At 41.2% G+C, this 13,259-nt stretch overlaps 2 protein-coding genes across 4 annotated transcripts in view; one reads left to right on the forward strand and one right to left on the reverse strand.

Annotated features, from left to right (window-relative positions):
- The window catches only part of rfc4 (replication factor C (activator 1) 4), a 28,968-nt gene extending 24,680 nt beyond the window's left edge, over nucleotides 1–4,288 (reverse strand). Inside the window, exon 1 of one of the 2 annotated variants that reach the window (XM_033622357.2) lies at nucleotides 4,122–4,288. The gene's annotated coding sequence lies outside the window, so the exon portion shown is untranslated. The remainder of the gene's footprint in view (nucleotides 1–4,121) is intronic. The other variant, XM_033622358.2, reaches the window with a different exon arrangement.
- Nucleotides 4,289–5,564: 1,276 nt separating this feature from the next.
- mcf2l2 (MCF.2 cell line derived transforming sequence-like 2) overlaps nucleotides 5,565–13,259 on the forward strand; it is a 267,264-nt gene continuing 259,569 nt past the window's right edge. The window contains exon 1 of one of the 2 annotated variants that reach the window (XM_078169084.1): nucleotides 5,565–6,564. In XM_078169084.1, the coding sequence (XP_078025210.1) occupies nucleotides 6,486–6,564 (79 nt within the window). In that variant the 5' untranslated portion in view covers nucleotides 5,565–6,485. The remainder of the gene's footprint in view (nucleotides 6,565–13,259) is intronic. The other variant, XM_033622399.2, reaches the window with a different exon arrangement.

A 13,259-nucleotide genomic window follows, 5' to 3' on the forward strand; every position in this document is an offset into this window, starting at 1 on the left:
TGTCACGGTACCAAAATTGGGACCCACGGTACGATACCAGTGAAAGTATCACGGTTCTGAGTAGTATCATGATACCACAGCAAAAATGAGGCAGATGTACCTTTTGTCATTTATAAAAAGATAAATCACTTTTCTATAATACATCAATGATATTTCAGTGGAATAAATTACTTATTGACTTATTCATAGAAAAACAGCATCAATTAGTGATTAACATAGGAGGGATTGAAATAAAATAAATAAATAAAATAAAAATCAACCAGCCACCCTCCTCCCCTGACAAGTAAAGAACAGTCCCTAAAGTGCGGTGAGGTTTGTGAGCCGTTACCTGCCACAAAGAGAAATGTGAATGGCAGTCATGACGCCAACAAAAGAGGAAATTAGGCTACAGGACCTGGAGTCAGACTTCTCTGTCGCCACCGGTAAGCCGTTATTTTGCGCCGCAGAACTGCCGTAGGCTATTTGACCACCGTATTCCTGTCTGTGACCCCCGTTCAACCCACAACCTGCATGATTCGCCTTTCGTTTCTGCTGCTGGTTGAAATCTGGACTCGCAGTGCGTGCTGAATGATTTATTTTGCTTGCACAAAACTATTTTTAGTCGCAAATGCGAGTAAAATGCTTGCACGTAGAGCTCTGTGGAAAACAAATCACTGCCGACAAGTAAAAAGTCAAAAATAGTAACTTTCACTGCTCAAAGATACTCACATGTCTGGAAAACAAACCACTACAGCAGCATATTGAGTGCCAGGTGGCCAGCGTGCGCCGTTAAGCCCTTTTCACACAGAGCGCGCAAAGCGCAGACCTCCGCCGACGATTCATTGTGTATGTGCTACCACCAGCGTGCGCCGTTATTGGACTGCGCATGGATACTCACAGAAAAGTGCCGCGAGAATAAAAAAAAAGAAAAGAAATAAAGTCAGATTAAATATTCCTTCCGCAACAATTTTAAGACCTTTGAGTAATGAATTTAGGACCAATTTGAGACATTTCTAATGAATTTAAGACATTTTCAGGCTTTACTTTTAGATACATGAATTTAAAGACTTTTCAAGGATCCGCGGGTACCCTGTAATACCATCAGGCAAACAATGAGATCTCAACTTGTATGTTGTTTGACAGCACAAGAAGGTGGTGCTAACTCAACTCTTACTTGTGTTAAACAATAATAACATCTCAGATAAATTCCAATCTGGGTTTCACAACAACATAGCACTGAAAATGCTCTCCCAAGGTAACGATTTACTGATGGGAGCTGATGCTGGGGTATGTTCTATTTTATTGCTTCTTGACCTCAGTGCTGCGTTCGACACTGTCGATCATACCATTCTCATCAATAGACTAACACGGTGTGTAGGTATATCTGGAACTGCTCTTAGATGGTTTGAAACGCACATCTCAGAAAGAGAATTTTGTTTTGTCTTCAGCTCCACAGATGTGTGGGGTGCCACAGGGATCTATTGTTGGTTCTCTTTTGTTTTCACGCTATATGCTTCCAACAGGACACGTTATCAGTCATCTTCATGGGGTATCCTACCAACTGTTACACTGATAACACCCAAATCTACCTGTCCTTTAAGCCAGATAATGTTAGCTGTCTGAGCACTTTAATAAAGTGCTTTACTGCTATTAAGAGATGGATGACTTGTAATTTTCTGCAGCTAAACTCAGAGAAGACAGAAGTAATAATCTTTGGCCCTGATCACCAAGCAAGCAAATTACAACCGTTCACTGGTCCTCTGGCAACTAATATACAATCTACAACAAGAAATTTATGCATCACTTTTGATCCTCAATTTAACTTTGAACCACGTCAATAATTTTATTAAATCCTGACACTTACACCTAAGAAATATTATCAAAATCAAACCAGTTGTGTCTTTTCCTGACCTATAAAGGCTTATTCATGCTTCTGTATTCTCGTGCCTCAACTACTGTGATGCACTGCAACAGGGATAGATCGTAAGTCACATATCTCCCACATTCTCACCTCCACCAGTTAACTTCAGAATGATTTTAAGATCCTATTAATAACTTTTAAGGCTCAACATGGTTTAGCCCCTAGTTATATAGTGGAGCTTCTGACTACCTGGGCCCGTATTTATCAAGCTTCTTAGAATTACTCCTAAGAGCACTGCTAAGAGTCGACTTATGACTAAAAAAATTCTTCGCTGAAAGCCACACTTAAAAGTTAGTTATCAAGCGTCCTACTCATACTTTTAGTGAAGTGTAGGACTGAATCTTAAGTGTCGGTCTCAGAGCTGAATCACGACAGTGCTATGTGCCATAAATGGAATTTTAGGTGACGTCACTTCCAAGTCCATAGAAATGACCAATCACTGAAGGGAATCCCTTATCTAAGAATATATAAATATCTTAGAAATATCTCAGTGAATAGTTAAATGGACAATGGGAGTGTACATTTTGACAATAATCTACAAATAATACAAAACATAATATGCATTGGTAATGAATCAAAAATAAATGTTTCCTTATCTTTCCAATTCATTAATTAGGCAACTAACTTGTGTGCAGTTAATTGAGTGGCTCTATATACTGCAACCACAGTCCACCAAGCTGAAACCAACATGGAATCAAAAAGAAAACCAAACTGGAGAGAAGAAGAGATACTATTAGATGGATGGCTGTTGCTAGGGACGCTCGCATTTCCATCTCCTCCCTCATCGGTGTAGTTGGGAAGTCAATGTAATGCATGACGAGGTGAGGAGCAGTAAGGGCCATTATTGTTTCCATAACAATTCTGCTAATTGACGGTTGTGATGGCCCCAAATAATCAGTGTTACACTGTTGCATTTTTCCAGTGGCAAGATATCGAAGCATTGTGATGACCTTTAATTCTGCCGTGAAAGCTCTGCTGCGTGATGTTACTGATGAGATGACGTCCCATATTAAATCTGTGACAATAATAATACCCGCTTCATCAAAACGATACTGTTTGATCAGCTGCTCGTCATCAAACAAAGCCAGGACATCCTTCCGCTCCCGGAACATTCGCGCACGTCTCTCTCGCCTCAGTGCCATCCTCTACTGGCAACTCCTAACCACTTAGGACACCTCTGGAGGTCTCTTAAATATCTGGGGGAGTAGGAGTGATTCTTAGACTTGAGAAGGTTGATAAATAGCTTTTATTCTTAAGTTTGAGAGTAGGACTAAATTTCACAAATTCTCAGCACTTAAGACTAAAATGGCACTCTAAGACGCTTGATAAATACGGCCCCTGTACTCCAAGTTGGGACTGGAGATCCTCAAGCGTACCCTTGCTAGTCATTCCTAGGTCAGGGCTGGTAATTAAAGGTGCCAGGGCATTTGCTATCAAGGCTCTGGAATTCTCTGCCTGAAAAGATTAGGCTTGCTAGCACATTACCCATTTCTAAATCATTGCTTAAAACATATTTTTATAGGAAAGCCTTCCCTTTTAATGCCTGATAAGTACTTTTGTAATTCGCAACTTTTGTTTTATTTCCTTTTTGCCACTTTACACACTATCTTTCTTGGCTCTTTATCTTTTTTTTAAAAAAATATTGTACTTTCATTGTTGTCTTATTTGAATGCACTTTGTAACATTGTTCGTATAAGTAGTATACAAATAAAGTTACGATTATTATTATTATTATTATTAGGGTCAAAACTCAACATTATGGCGTCAATTTTATGGAGCCCTATTGTAACAACCTTAATTTTACAATATATGCTACAATTATTCTAGTTGTTACTAAGATAGTAATTTTAGTGGCCAATACAGAAGTGATACAGAAGTGGCTTAACACTCATAAGTGTTTAGCCATGTCAGTTGCTAGAAGAAAAATGAATAGTTTCTGAACGAATCGTATGGCAATGCTATCCCTCCATACAGAGAATGAAAGTTAAAATGTTACCGTAAAGCCAGCCGTATCTTAACGTGTTGCAATGGAATAAATTATAACGATCTCTACCCACAATAGTAACGACCACAAACCAGAACTAGCTTGCTACGTTAGTTTTCTAACGTTATTAGCTAACAGTATTAGCACACTGTTAGCTAACAGTATTAGCACACTGTTAGCTAACAGTATTAGCACACTGTTAGCTGTTGATTCTGCAGATAGACACATCGCACTCACCGTATATATCAACCGCTGTTCAGACTAACTCTGACTTGAGAACTCACAATCGTAGTTTCTGTGTACCAAGGCCTGACTACGATGTATATTTTGATAAGTGGTTGTCTCAGCTTTCTACGGAGTTCAGTTGTTGACATGTGTAGCAGCAGCTGCACCTTCCCGCTCGCAATTCTCTTCCCTCAGGATGGCGAAAACCTGCCCTAGTCTGCCTCTGATTGGCTTAGCTTGATATTCTTACCCTATGCCCTATCCCTAACTAATTTCACTTCCCGTGCCTAAACCAAGCCAATCCTACCAACGAAGGTAACGACTATTAGCCAATCACAGGGAGAATAGGGCGGGTCAATAACTCGCTTCGCGCTCTGGCAGAGACAAGTAACTTCCGTCAACGACATGTCGTGACTTCCAATCAGATCCAGCGGATGCTGAGTTGGTTCCCCCCCCCCAACCCCCCTTCTCCACTCACGTCTCCTCCCACCCCTTTTATCTTCTCATGTTTCCGCCTCTCCTCTCCCCTCCTCTTTCCATATTTTTTACCCCCTCATCCCGTTTGGTCTGTGGTTATATTTCAAACAGTTGCATTTTATGATATCTATAAAAAAAAAAATTAAATATCAGTATTTTTGCCAGATATTTGTGAATTAGGAATTTGCAAAAGACCAAATTCACTTTACTTTAGTCAGCAATGTTGCACATATGAGCACAATTAATTGATGAATCAGCATACAGCACACATTGTCCAGGATTATGCTCTGCTTTGTCTGCCTCCTGCTGTGCCATTGATGCTGCATGTTTGTGTTGTTTGAAAGCCTCCAAGAGGGCATGTAATTGGCTGGCAGAGTAAAGATAAGTGAGCAGGGTGAGGATGAGTGCAGATGTCTCTGGCTAATGGTCGTCTCCCAGGCAATCTCAACAGTCCCAGTAGACAGAGACTCATGGAGAGATGCTAATGCTCCTGCCTGGCATTGTTGGCTTAAATCAAAATGTGGAGCAGGATCAGCACAGTGGCCTCTGGCAGCACTGAGTGAATCCAGGCAGCCAAAACATGAATGATGAATGATGGGTGGAGGCTACTGATTTGTTTTGTTTGAGCCCCTGTGAGCTAATGATGGTGAAATGTTAGTCAGGATAATGTCTTTCAGGAGACACAAAACAATTTTCTGTGTTATTTCCCCAACCTTAAATCTAATAAAATTGACAAATACTTCAGTTAAATGATCATTCAATGTTCCATTAGCTCCAATCCATGTACTTCCAGGCACCAGGATTTCTCTCCTGGACCTATTAACCCCTACCCTATCTCTCCACCCTCCCCCCGCCTATGTGTCTCTCTCTCCGCCCTGCAGGCAGGTATAGCAGCTGTCCGATTCGTTTTCCCTCTTTGTGACTCAGCTTCTTTATTAGAGCAAACAGAACATCATCAAAGCAGCAGTAGCAGCAGCAGCAGCAGCGGCAGTGCTTTCCCCCCCAGAACCTGAGCAGTATCCCTGTAAGTGGAGTGGACTCAATGTTTTCGCCACTTCCCAAGGAGCATCCTTTAATTTTTCTAGGTTTGGCATGTTGTAAACATTTTTTGGAGTGACATTTTCCTTTTTTCCCCCTGAGAGGATTATTGTGTTTTGATCTGGAGGTGTCTTCTTACTTTTTGGATATGTTAGCCAGCATCATGAAGACAACATGGGTGGCTGATGTCTTGTTGTTGACTAATTAGCTTTTAACTGAGTGTCAGTTTTGTTCACTAACTTATGAATTTACTAACAAACTGGTACTTCTCTTTAATGTTTTTCTGGCTGTTTTTTTTTTGCTGACTGCTTAGTTTGCTGGCTGAGAAACCAATCTTCTCTTTTGTTCACTGAATGACTGACTGGCTGTGGTGTTTATTGTCTGGCTGACAAATTGCTATTTGGTTCATTAAACACAGGCTAACTGCTTATGTTATTAACTGACTGGCTGACTGAGCTACTTGCTATTTAATTCCCTGACTGGCTGCCTTAGTTATTTCACCTGTGCCTGCTGCATAGCTGATTATTTCGTACGCAGGCTTACTATTTTGCTGACTGGCTGGGAGTGGCATCATCATTGTCACACTCTCGCTCTGTGATTGTTTGGATTTGGAGGATGTGTGATGGAGAAGAGGAGAGGCTCAACATAAGAAAATTCAAAGAAGGAAAGATCTAGGAGCAGGAAGCAGAAGAGAAAAGATAGGAGGAAGAAACCTCACAGGAGAAAATTGGATTTTGGAGCAAAAGGAAGGGAGATTGTCTGGGAAGGAAGGGTGGCGAGAGGAGGCGTGGCAGCGGAGAGAGAGAGATAGAGCAGCGAGAGAGAGAAGGGGAGGAGAGTGGATGCAACCCACACCCTGAGATGCTGTGCTGGCTGAGAGAAGACGAGATGTCGGTCCAGGAACTGCTACAGAGGGTGCAGTGTGTCATCACTCATGTTGGTAAGTCGTTAAATTTCCTCATCATCCTATTCATATTTCACACGATTAGAATAAAAAGAGCTTTTGTCACTACTTAGGGAAAATGAACATGAAAGCCTCTCATGGAGTATCCCCTTGTTGCTAGGGTTAGTGTATTGTTGGAGGATGTATTATGAGCTTGTAGCTTTTTCTGTAAATCCTTAAATTGGTTAAACGTGTGAAGAGAAGCAGAGCAGATGAAAGCGATGCAGGGAATCTCCATCCTCTCATCAGGACCACTGAGTGTAGAGCACACATGGGCAGAGGAGAAAGTGAGTCACCAGGATACAACAGAGGACTTATTGATGTTGGTTTTTCTGTGGTTATGAACATATTCAAAGTACCATTTCACTGTGTTTAGTCAATCAGGTGATTCTCTTTTTTGCAGCACACATTAACGTAATGAGGTTGGCTTGATTAGATGTTTGATTAGGGCATGTGAATATTTGCTGAGACCAGGATCTGATTTTCTGTCATTTACTTGGAATGATTTACAAGAGTACAACTACAGCAAACAGCCAGCACATTTAGTGTGATAGGGCCAACAGTACTTATTGGCGGGGTGGTGAATAACTAGCACTCTTGTTGGTGCTTTTTTTTTTTTTTTGTAATTTACAAGATCTACAAGATCAAAGTTTAATAGATTTACCATCTTATATTACTATTAGTCACTTAAGTCTTATATGCCCCCTTTCCTCTACCTTTCTCTTCGTTTCAGTTTCTCCTTTCATCTCTCCATCCCTCTTTCTTTATTTTTTCCTAGTCACTTCTCTCCCTTGCTCATTTTCCATCCCCTCTGCATCTCCACCATTCCCCCCATCCATCGCTTCTATGCTTTCATTTTGCCTCCCTGTCATCTCCCTTCCCTCCCCTCACTTCCCTGTCCTCTCCTTCTTCTGTCCTTTTCCTCCTCTACCTCTCCCATTGTGCATCCGGGTCGTTTCCTCGACTGGTTGGGAAGTAGGTTAATGTGCCACGCTGGAGACTATTGTACAGCATCTTCCATCACTGCACTTCCTGCATCGCATTGCTGTGGGAGAGGAGTGTGTGTGTGGGGGGGGGGGGTATGAGGGCCTGTGCAGTGTTACTATGGAAACTGAGCTAGCTTGTGCCGAGCAAGGGGCCCTGAATTGATTTACCAATATGTGCAGCATTGGTGACAAGGTGGTAATTAAACAATAATTTTTTTCTTGTTGTGGATTTGTATATTTGCAACACCTTGTCTGCTGTTTTCATATTCCCAATGTCTATTCAATTACGTACATTTATACACTGAGCACAACTGACATAAACTGCAACGCACATGGTAAAACTCCTAGATTGGAGTACACAAAAAAACTTCACACACACACACACACACATATGTATGTATATGTATGTATATTCAGATAGTTGACAAAAAAAATCTCATCACCCAGTTCACTGTACAGTTGTACAAAGTATGCCACACTGCATTTCACTATTTCACCACTGTATACACACGTGTGTGTTACTGGTTTCCTAGTTTATCTTGCTTCTGGCTGTGTGTGGTGTATTTTTTTCCTCTGCATGATTCTTCTGCAAATATGAGCTAAGACTGACAGCTGCAATGATGATTGTGTAAACCGGAACTGGTTGGTATTTCAAATGTGTTTCATAGGCTAATCAGTTTTAGTGTAAAAAACATTAATCTGTGTCTCTTTTTCATACTCACCTGCTTGCTAAATAGACTTTGTGCGCATATGGAAAGCTAGGACGTTGCAGGTGGTACTTGTATGTATAAAGGGGGTGGCAGTAGCTCAGTCCATAGGGACTTGGGTTGGGAACCGGAGGGTGGCCTGTTCAAGTCCCCGTCCGGACCAAAAATATGGAGCGTGGACTGGTAGCTGGAGAGGTGCCAGTTCACCTCTTGGGCACTGCCGAGGTGCCACTGAGCAAGGCACCGAACCCCCCAACCGCTCAGAGCGCCTGTCATGGGCAGCCCACTCTGACATCTCTCCACTTAGTGCATGTATAGGTCCAGTTTGTGCATGTGTGTGTTCGGACCTGTGTGTAATTGACAACAGAGTGAAAAATTGAATTTCCCCTTGGGGATTAATAAAGTATATAAAATTAAAAAAAATTAAAAAATTAAAGTAGAGTGCTACTGGTGCCACGGCACAGTTCCATTACGTTTTGTGGACATTTTTAGTTGGTTAGTTGGTTTTTAGTTGGCTGAACTTTCAGTGCCCTTTGAATTGTGCACTAAGCACTTTATTCTGCACAGCTTTTCCACTGTCAAAGCAGCCTAATTAAGCCTAACAGCCTGATCAGAAACCTGGATAAAGACAGAAACAAAAAAAACTTAAACATCATTTTCTGAATATGATCAAAACCAGGTTAGGATTAATAACCAGGAGTTTACTAGGGCTTTTGCACTCAAAGATACCTCATCTTGCACATTATCATTGTTGCAGAACCAGAGAACATTATGAGCTGTCTCTCTTTCTTTTCATCTGTTTCTATTTTTCTTTCCTCCCCAACAAGACAGTATTGTTCACTCACCAGCAGGGAGCTCACTCATCCCAAGTTGAACCACATTGCTGTTTGCAGGACCACAGCCTCAAGCAGTACTTTTAATACGTACGATGACCATATACTGTAAATGCATGCCTTTTCCTAACTTTGTTGCTGACCATACACTTACATCCTTTCAGAACGTGAATTGAAGTACAAGGGATCTCTTCCTCCCCTTTATGATTTTCAAGCGATGATAGTTCATCCACTTCTCTTTAATTTCCTTGTTTAGTCCATCTGAAGGCCTGTCGTCGGATTGTCATGTTGGCCCATCATTAGTGTCATGTGGAACAGACCCTCTGTCTGTTCCACATGACACTAATGATGGGAGGAGCACAGTGTTACTTTAAGGAATAGTGTGTAAGAATTAAGGAGATTTAGTGGCAAGGAGCCAATGGCTCAAATGATGGGACATATTTTATTCAAGTTGACCTTAGGTCTCCTCACATTGTATTAAATCACTCAAGATTGATCATGAGAAGGTCTCTCTACGTCGTATGACTGTCACAGTGCATAATCTGCTGCAATAACTGCTGCATTTAACTTATCAGTTTTGGTCAGCTGTGGCTTCCTGATTTAACAGACTAACTAGTTATTTGGCTGGCTAATTTGTCAAGAGATTAGTTCCAGCCTGTACCATAACTCAGTTGTTGTTTTTACATTTCTGTAAGTGCACAAAGATTAAGATTGATATTCTCATCTCATTCTCAGATATGTGTATTTTCCAAACTGAATTTGTTTATTCCAGATGAGAAATTGTGGAGGTAAGGTAGCCAAGGCACATGAAACAAAATAAATAAGGCACTTGAGGACATAGGAAAGATGCAAGATACAATAAAACACTGTGACAGTTATCTACTGTAAAATGAAATATAGTTTAAGAATGCAAAGTAAACTAAATATTGATACCACATTACAGTGTTAATATGTTCTAACCATATGCATGTGTAGTATTCTTTACGTTAGCAGTGCAAGTAGACTGTGCATCAAGCTCAAACATTTTTGTTCAGTAAGCTCTTTAAAGTGTAGTTTGAGACTTTATGACTTGCTAGTTTTGTGCACAAGTAAATTGGTAGAATATGTAGAATTATCATACTTTACTGGCTTTTCCAATAGCTTCATTAAAAAAATTTGTCTACTAGCTAGCTACAATAGGTAACATAAACTTTATATCACCAAGTTATGTTTATCCATTTAGCAGGAAGGAGCAGTTTGAATGTAGGGTATTCTAATAGCTTCATGCCCTGCTGCTAAATAGGGAACTGCCCATTGGTCCGACATCCCATTGTTCCGACCATATTAAACCCATTGTTCCGAAGTCCATTCCGAAATCATCATGATGCCCTGTGGTTAAGGTCTGGTCAGGTTTAGGCACAAAAACCACTTGGTTAGGGTTAGGAAAAGATCATGGTGTGGGTTTAAATGAAAAAGAAAGTGACAAACACATAAGCCGTGAGCCTGCTTCACCTCAAGCCTTTCCCAGCTGACCCAGAGCCAGTCGCAGCGCACCATTAAAGCATAAATACGCCTGCGGGGAGCCGTTCAGCACCACGGACCGTCAGACTAATGGGATGTCGGACCAATGGGCTGTCGGACCATTGACATGGACCCGCTAAATATAGCACTGAATTAGCAGCTGCACAATCTCGGAACCCAATTACTATTGGTCTGATGATGATAGAGTACTCCAGGGATGATGTTTTTCTGTTGGTCGATGTAGAAGTTAGTGTCGCCCTTGTTCTCCTGTCAAAAAGCCCATGGGATTTTTCCACTGGATTTTGAATTATTGCAGAAAATAAGTTCTGTGGCAAACGTTTATGATACTTACACATTTTGTCCAGCAAGATCCTCATCACAAATCAACATCACTTTTATGATTTTGGAGCCTAAATGCAATTGCCAGAGGTAAAAAGCTAATGTTGGGCTATAAATGAACTACACTACAGTCGCATGACTTAACATCCGTACCACATCGAGGCTGTAAAGCCATGTTTGTGGTGACAAAGTTCTGTGGTCTCATTTAGCCACTTGTTAGCAACCGTCTTATTTAAGACACACAAAGATTCAGAATTAATGGGTGGGCCATTTACTGATATATTTTATGTCGTAGAACAAAATGTAAAACTCTTTTGAACTTGTGTTAACCACAGACCTTATTTCAGGCATCTAACCAAAAACCCATTCAAAAAACCCACTGACTTTAAGATGAGGGAACCAGAAGTGCTAAAATGCTAACTCATTTCCAGGTTTTAGGACTCCTTTCTTTGGCACGGTATAGAGCCTCTGGGGGCAATGGCCAATATTCTGGGGGTTCTGGTGTAGCCAGTGGCTATCTGGGTCAACACTTCCTTTTCCATGTGCCACTTACTGAGACAGGTCCAGACAACATTTTGGCTAATCTCTAGCCTGTAAACAGATATCTGCATATGAATGCAGATAAATGTCTCCACATGGACCCTTTACCTGCAGGCAACCAAAACCCACTGGTCAATACGGAAATCAGAACACTTCCAATACCAACATTGCTGGTCAGCTGTGTTGGACCCAGTGTAAAAAAGAACAAATATGAGACTGAACAGGCATGGGCTGATAGGTGCAGCTCTGAAGAGAGGTTTTATTAACTGATGGATATTAACTCTGTGATAGTGCTGAGCAGCCATGGAGCTTATTGAAATTAAATTTTGGGTAGTTGATAACAAGATGACTGGTTGGATATCAATCTCATGTCTATGCATTAGCCCAGGATGTGGCTAGTTTAGTGTAGTATAAAGACTGTGAAGAAAAATACTTCCCCCTAGAGTTCCAAATTGTTTTACATTTTTGTTTGTTAATTTTAAGTGATCTTTAGAGAAACTGGTTGACTCTGTGTTTTTATTATGCCTCCGAGGTCGCAATTGCCATAGGTTTTGGGTTTTCCATCTGAACGTCCCATTCTCATGAACGTGTTATCTCAATAACGCCTTGAGGGAATTTCTTTAAATTTGGCGCAAATATCCCCTTTGACTCAGCAATAAACAGGTTTGATGAATTTTCTGGTGGTTGTAGGTCAAAGAGCAAGGTCACTGTGACCTTGTCGGTCTTATTCTTGTGAATGTAATATCTCAAGAACACCTTGGGGGAATTTTTTCAAATTTGGCACTAGAGGCCAAAACACACCGGCGGCGTACGACGCGCGTCAAAACAGTCACCCCCATTATTTTCTATTTACAAACCCACACCGGCGGCAGCTTGACGCGTGTCGATGTGCCGCGCCGTGGCACTTTACGCTATTGTCCTATTTTTCCAGCGTTGCCGCCCTTGAAAAAGCGCTATTTTGTACTTCCCAGCCTAGCGGACTGGAGTGTGCAATAGAAATCTGGTTGACGCCCCGCAGCGCGACGCTTTTTGTGTGTGTTGGAGGTGGCACTTGACTCGCGTCAATGACGCGACCGTCATATGACGCCGCCGGTGTGTTTTGGCCTTAAGGTTCACTTGGACTCAACAATGAACTGACTCTATATTGGTGGTAAAAGGCCAAGGTCAGTGTGACCTTGCATCTGTCTCATTCTTGTGAACATGATATTTGCAGAAAACCTTATGAGAATTTTTTGAAATTTGACACAAACATCTACTTGGACTGGACAGAATTAAGTAATTAGAATTTGGTGGTGGAAGGTCAAAGGTATGATCTCACAATATATTTTTAGCCATAACTCAATTCTTATGCTATTTATGACAAAATGTCACACAAATGTCTAATAGGATGAATTGATGAAGTACTGACATTTTATATCCAAAAGGTCAAAGGTCAACTTCACTGTGACATCACAATGTTCTGCAAATACTATACTTTTCTGGCCATTATTCAACATCATATCTCAGAAACAGAGGGGGAAATATTTGGTCAGATACTGAATTGGTGACACTAATCTTGGGTGTCCACCTTGAAACTGTGCTGATTGTATATATCTTCTGTGCTGTCAGGGGAGAAGATGTGTGTGAAGCATCCATGTTTTCACAGACATGGATGTAAACTGTATGAGGAACAAAACTGGTGCACGGAGGCATATAACCGCAGGGCAGTAATTCTAGTTTTATATGTTTTTTTATTCTTCTTTGACAGAGCCTGGTTTGTGGTTTCCTCCTGCTTCCAGTCTTTATGC

This window comes from Epinephelus lanceolatus, chromosome 6 (assembly GCF_041903045.1).
Source record: "Epinephelus lanceolatus isolate andai-2023 chromosome 6, ASM4190304v1, whole genome shotgun sequence".
Lineage (NCBI taxonomy): Eukaryota > Metazoa > Chordata > Actinopteri > Perciformes > Serranidae > Epinephelus > Epinephelus lanceolatus.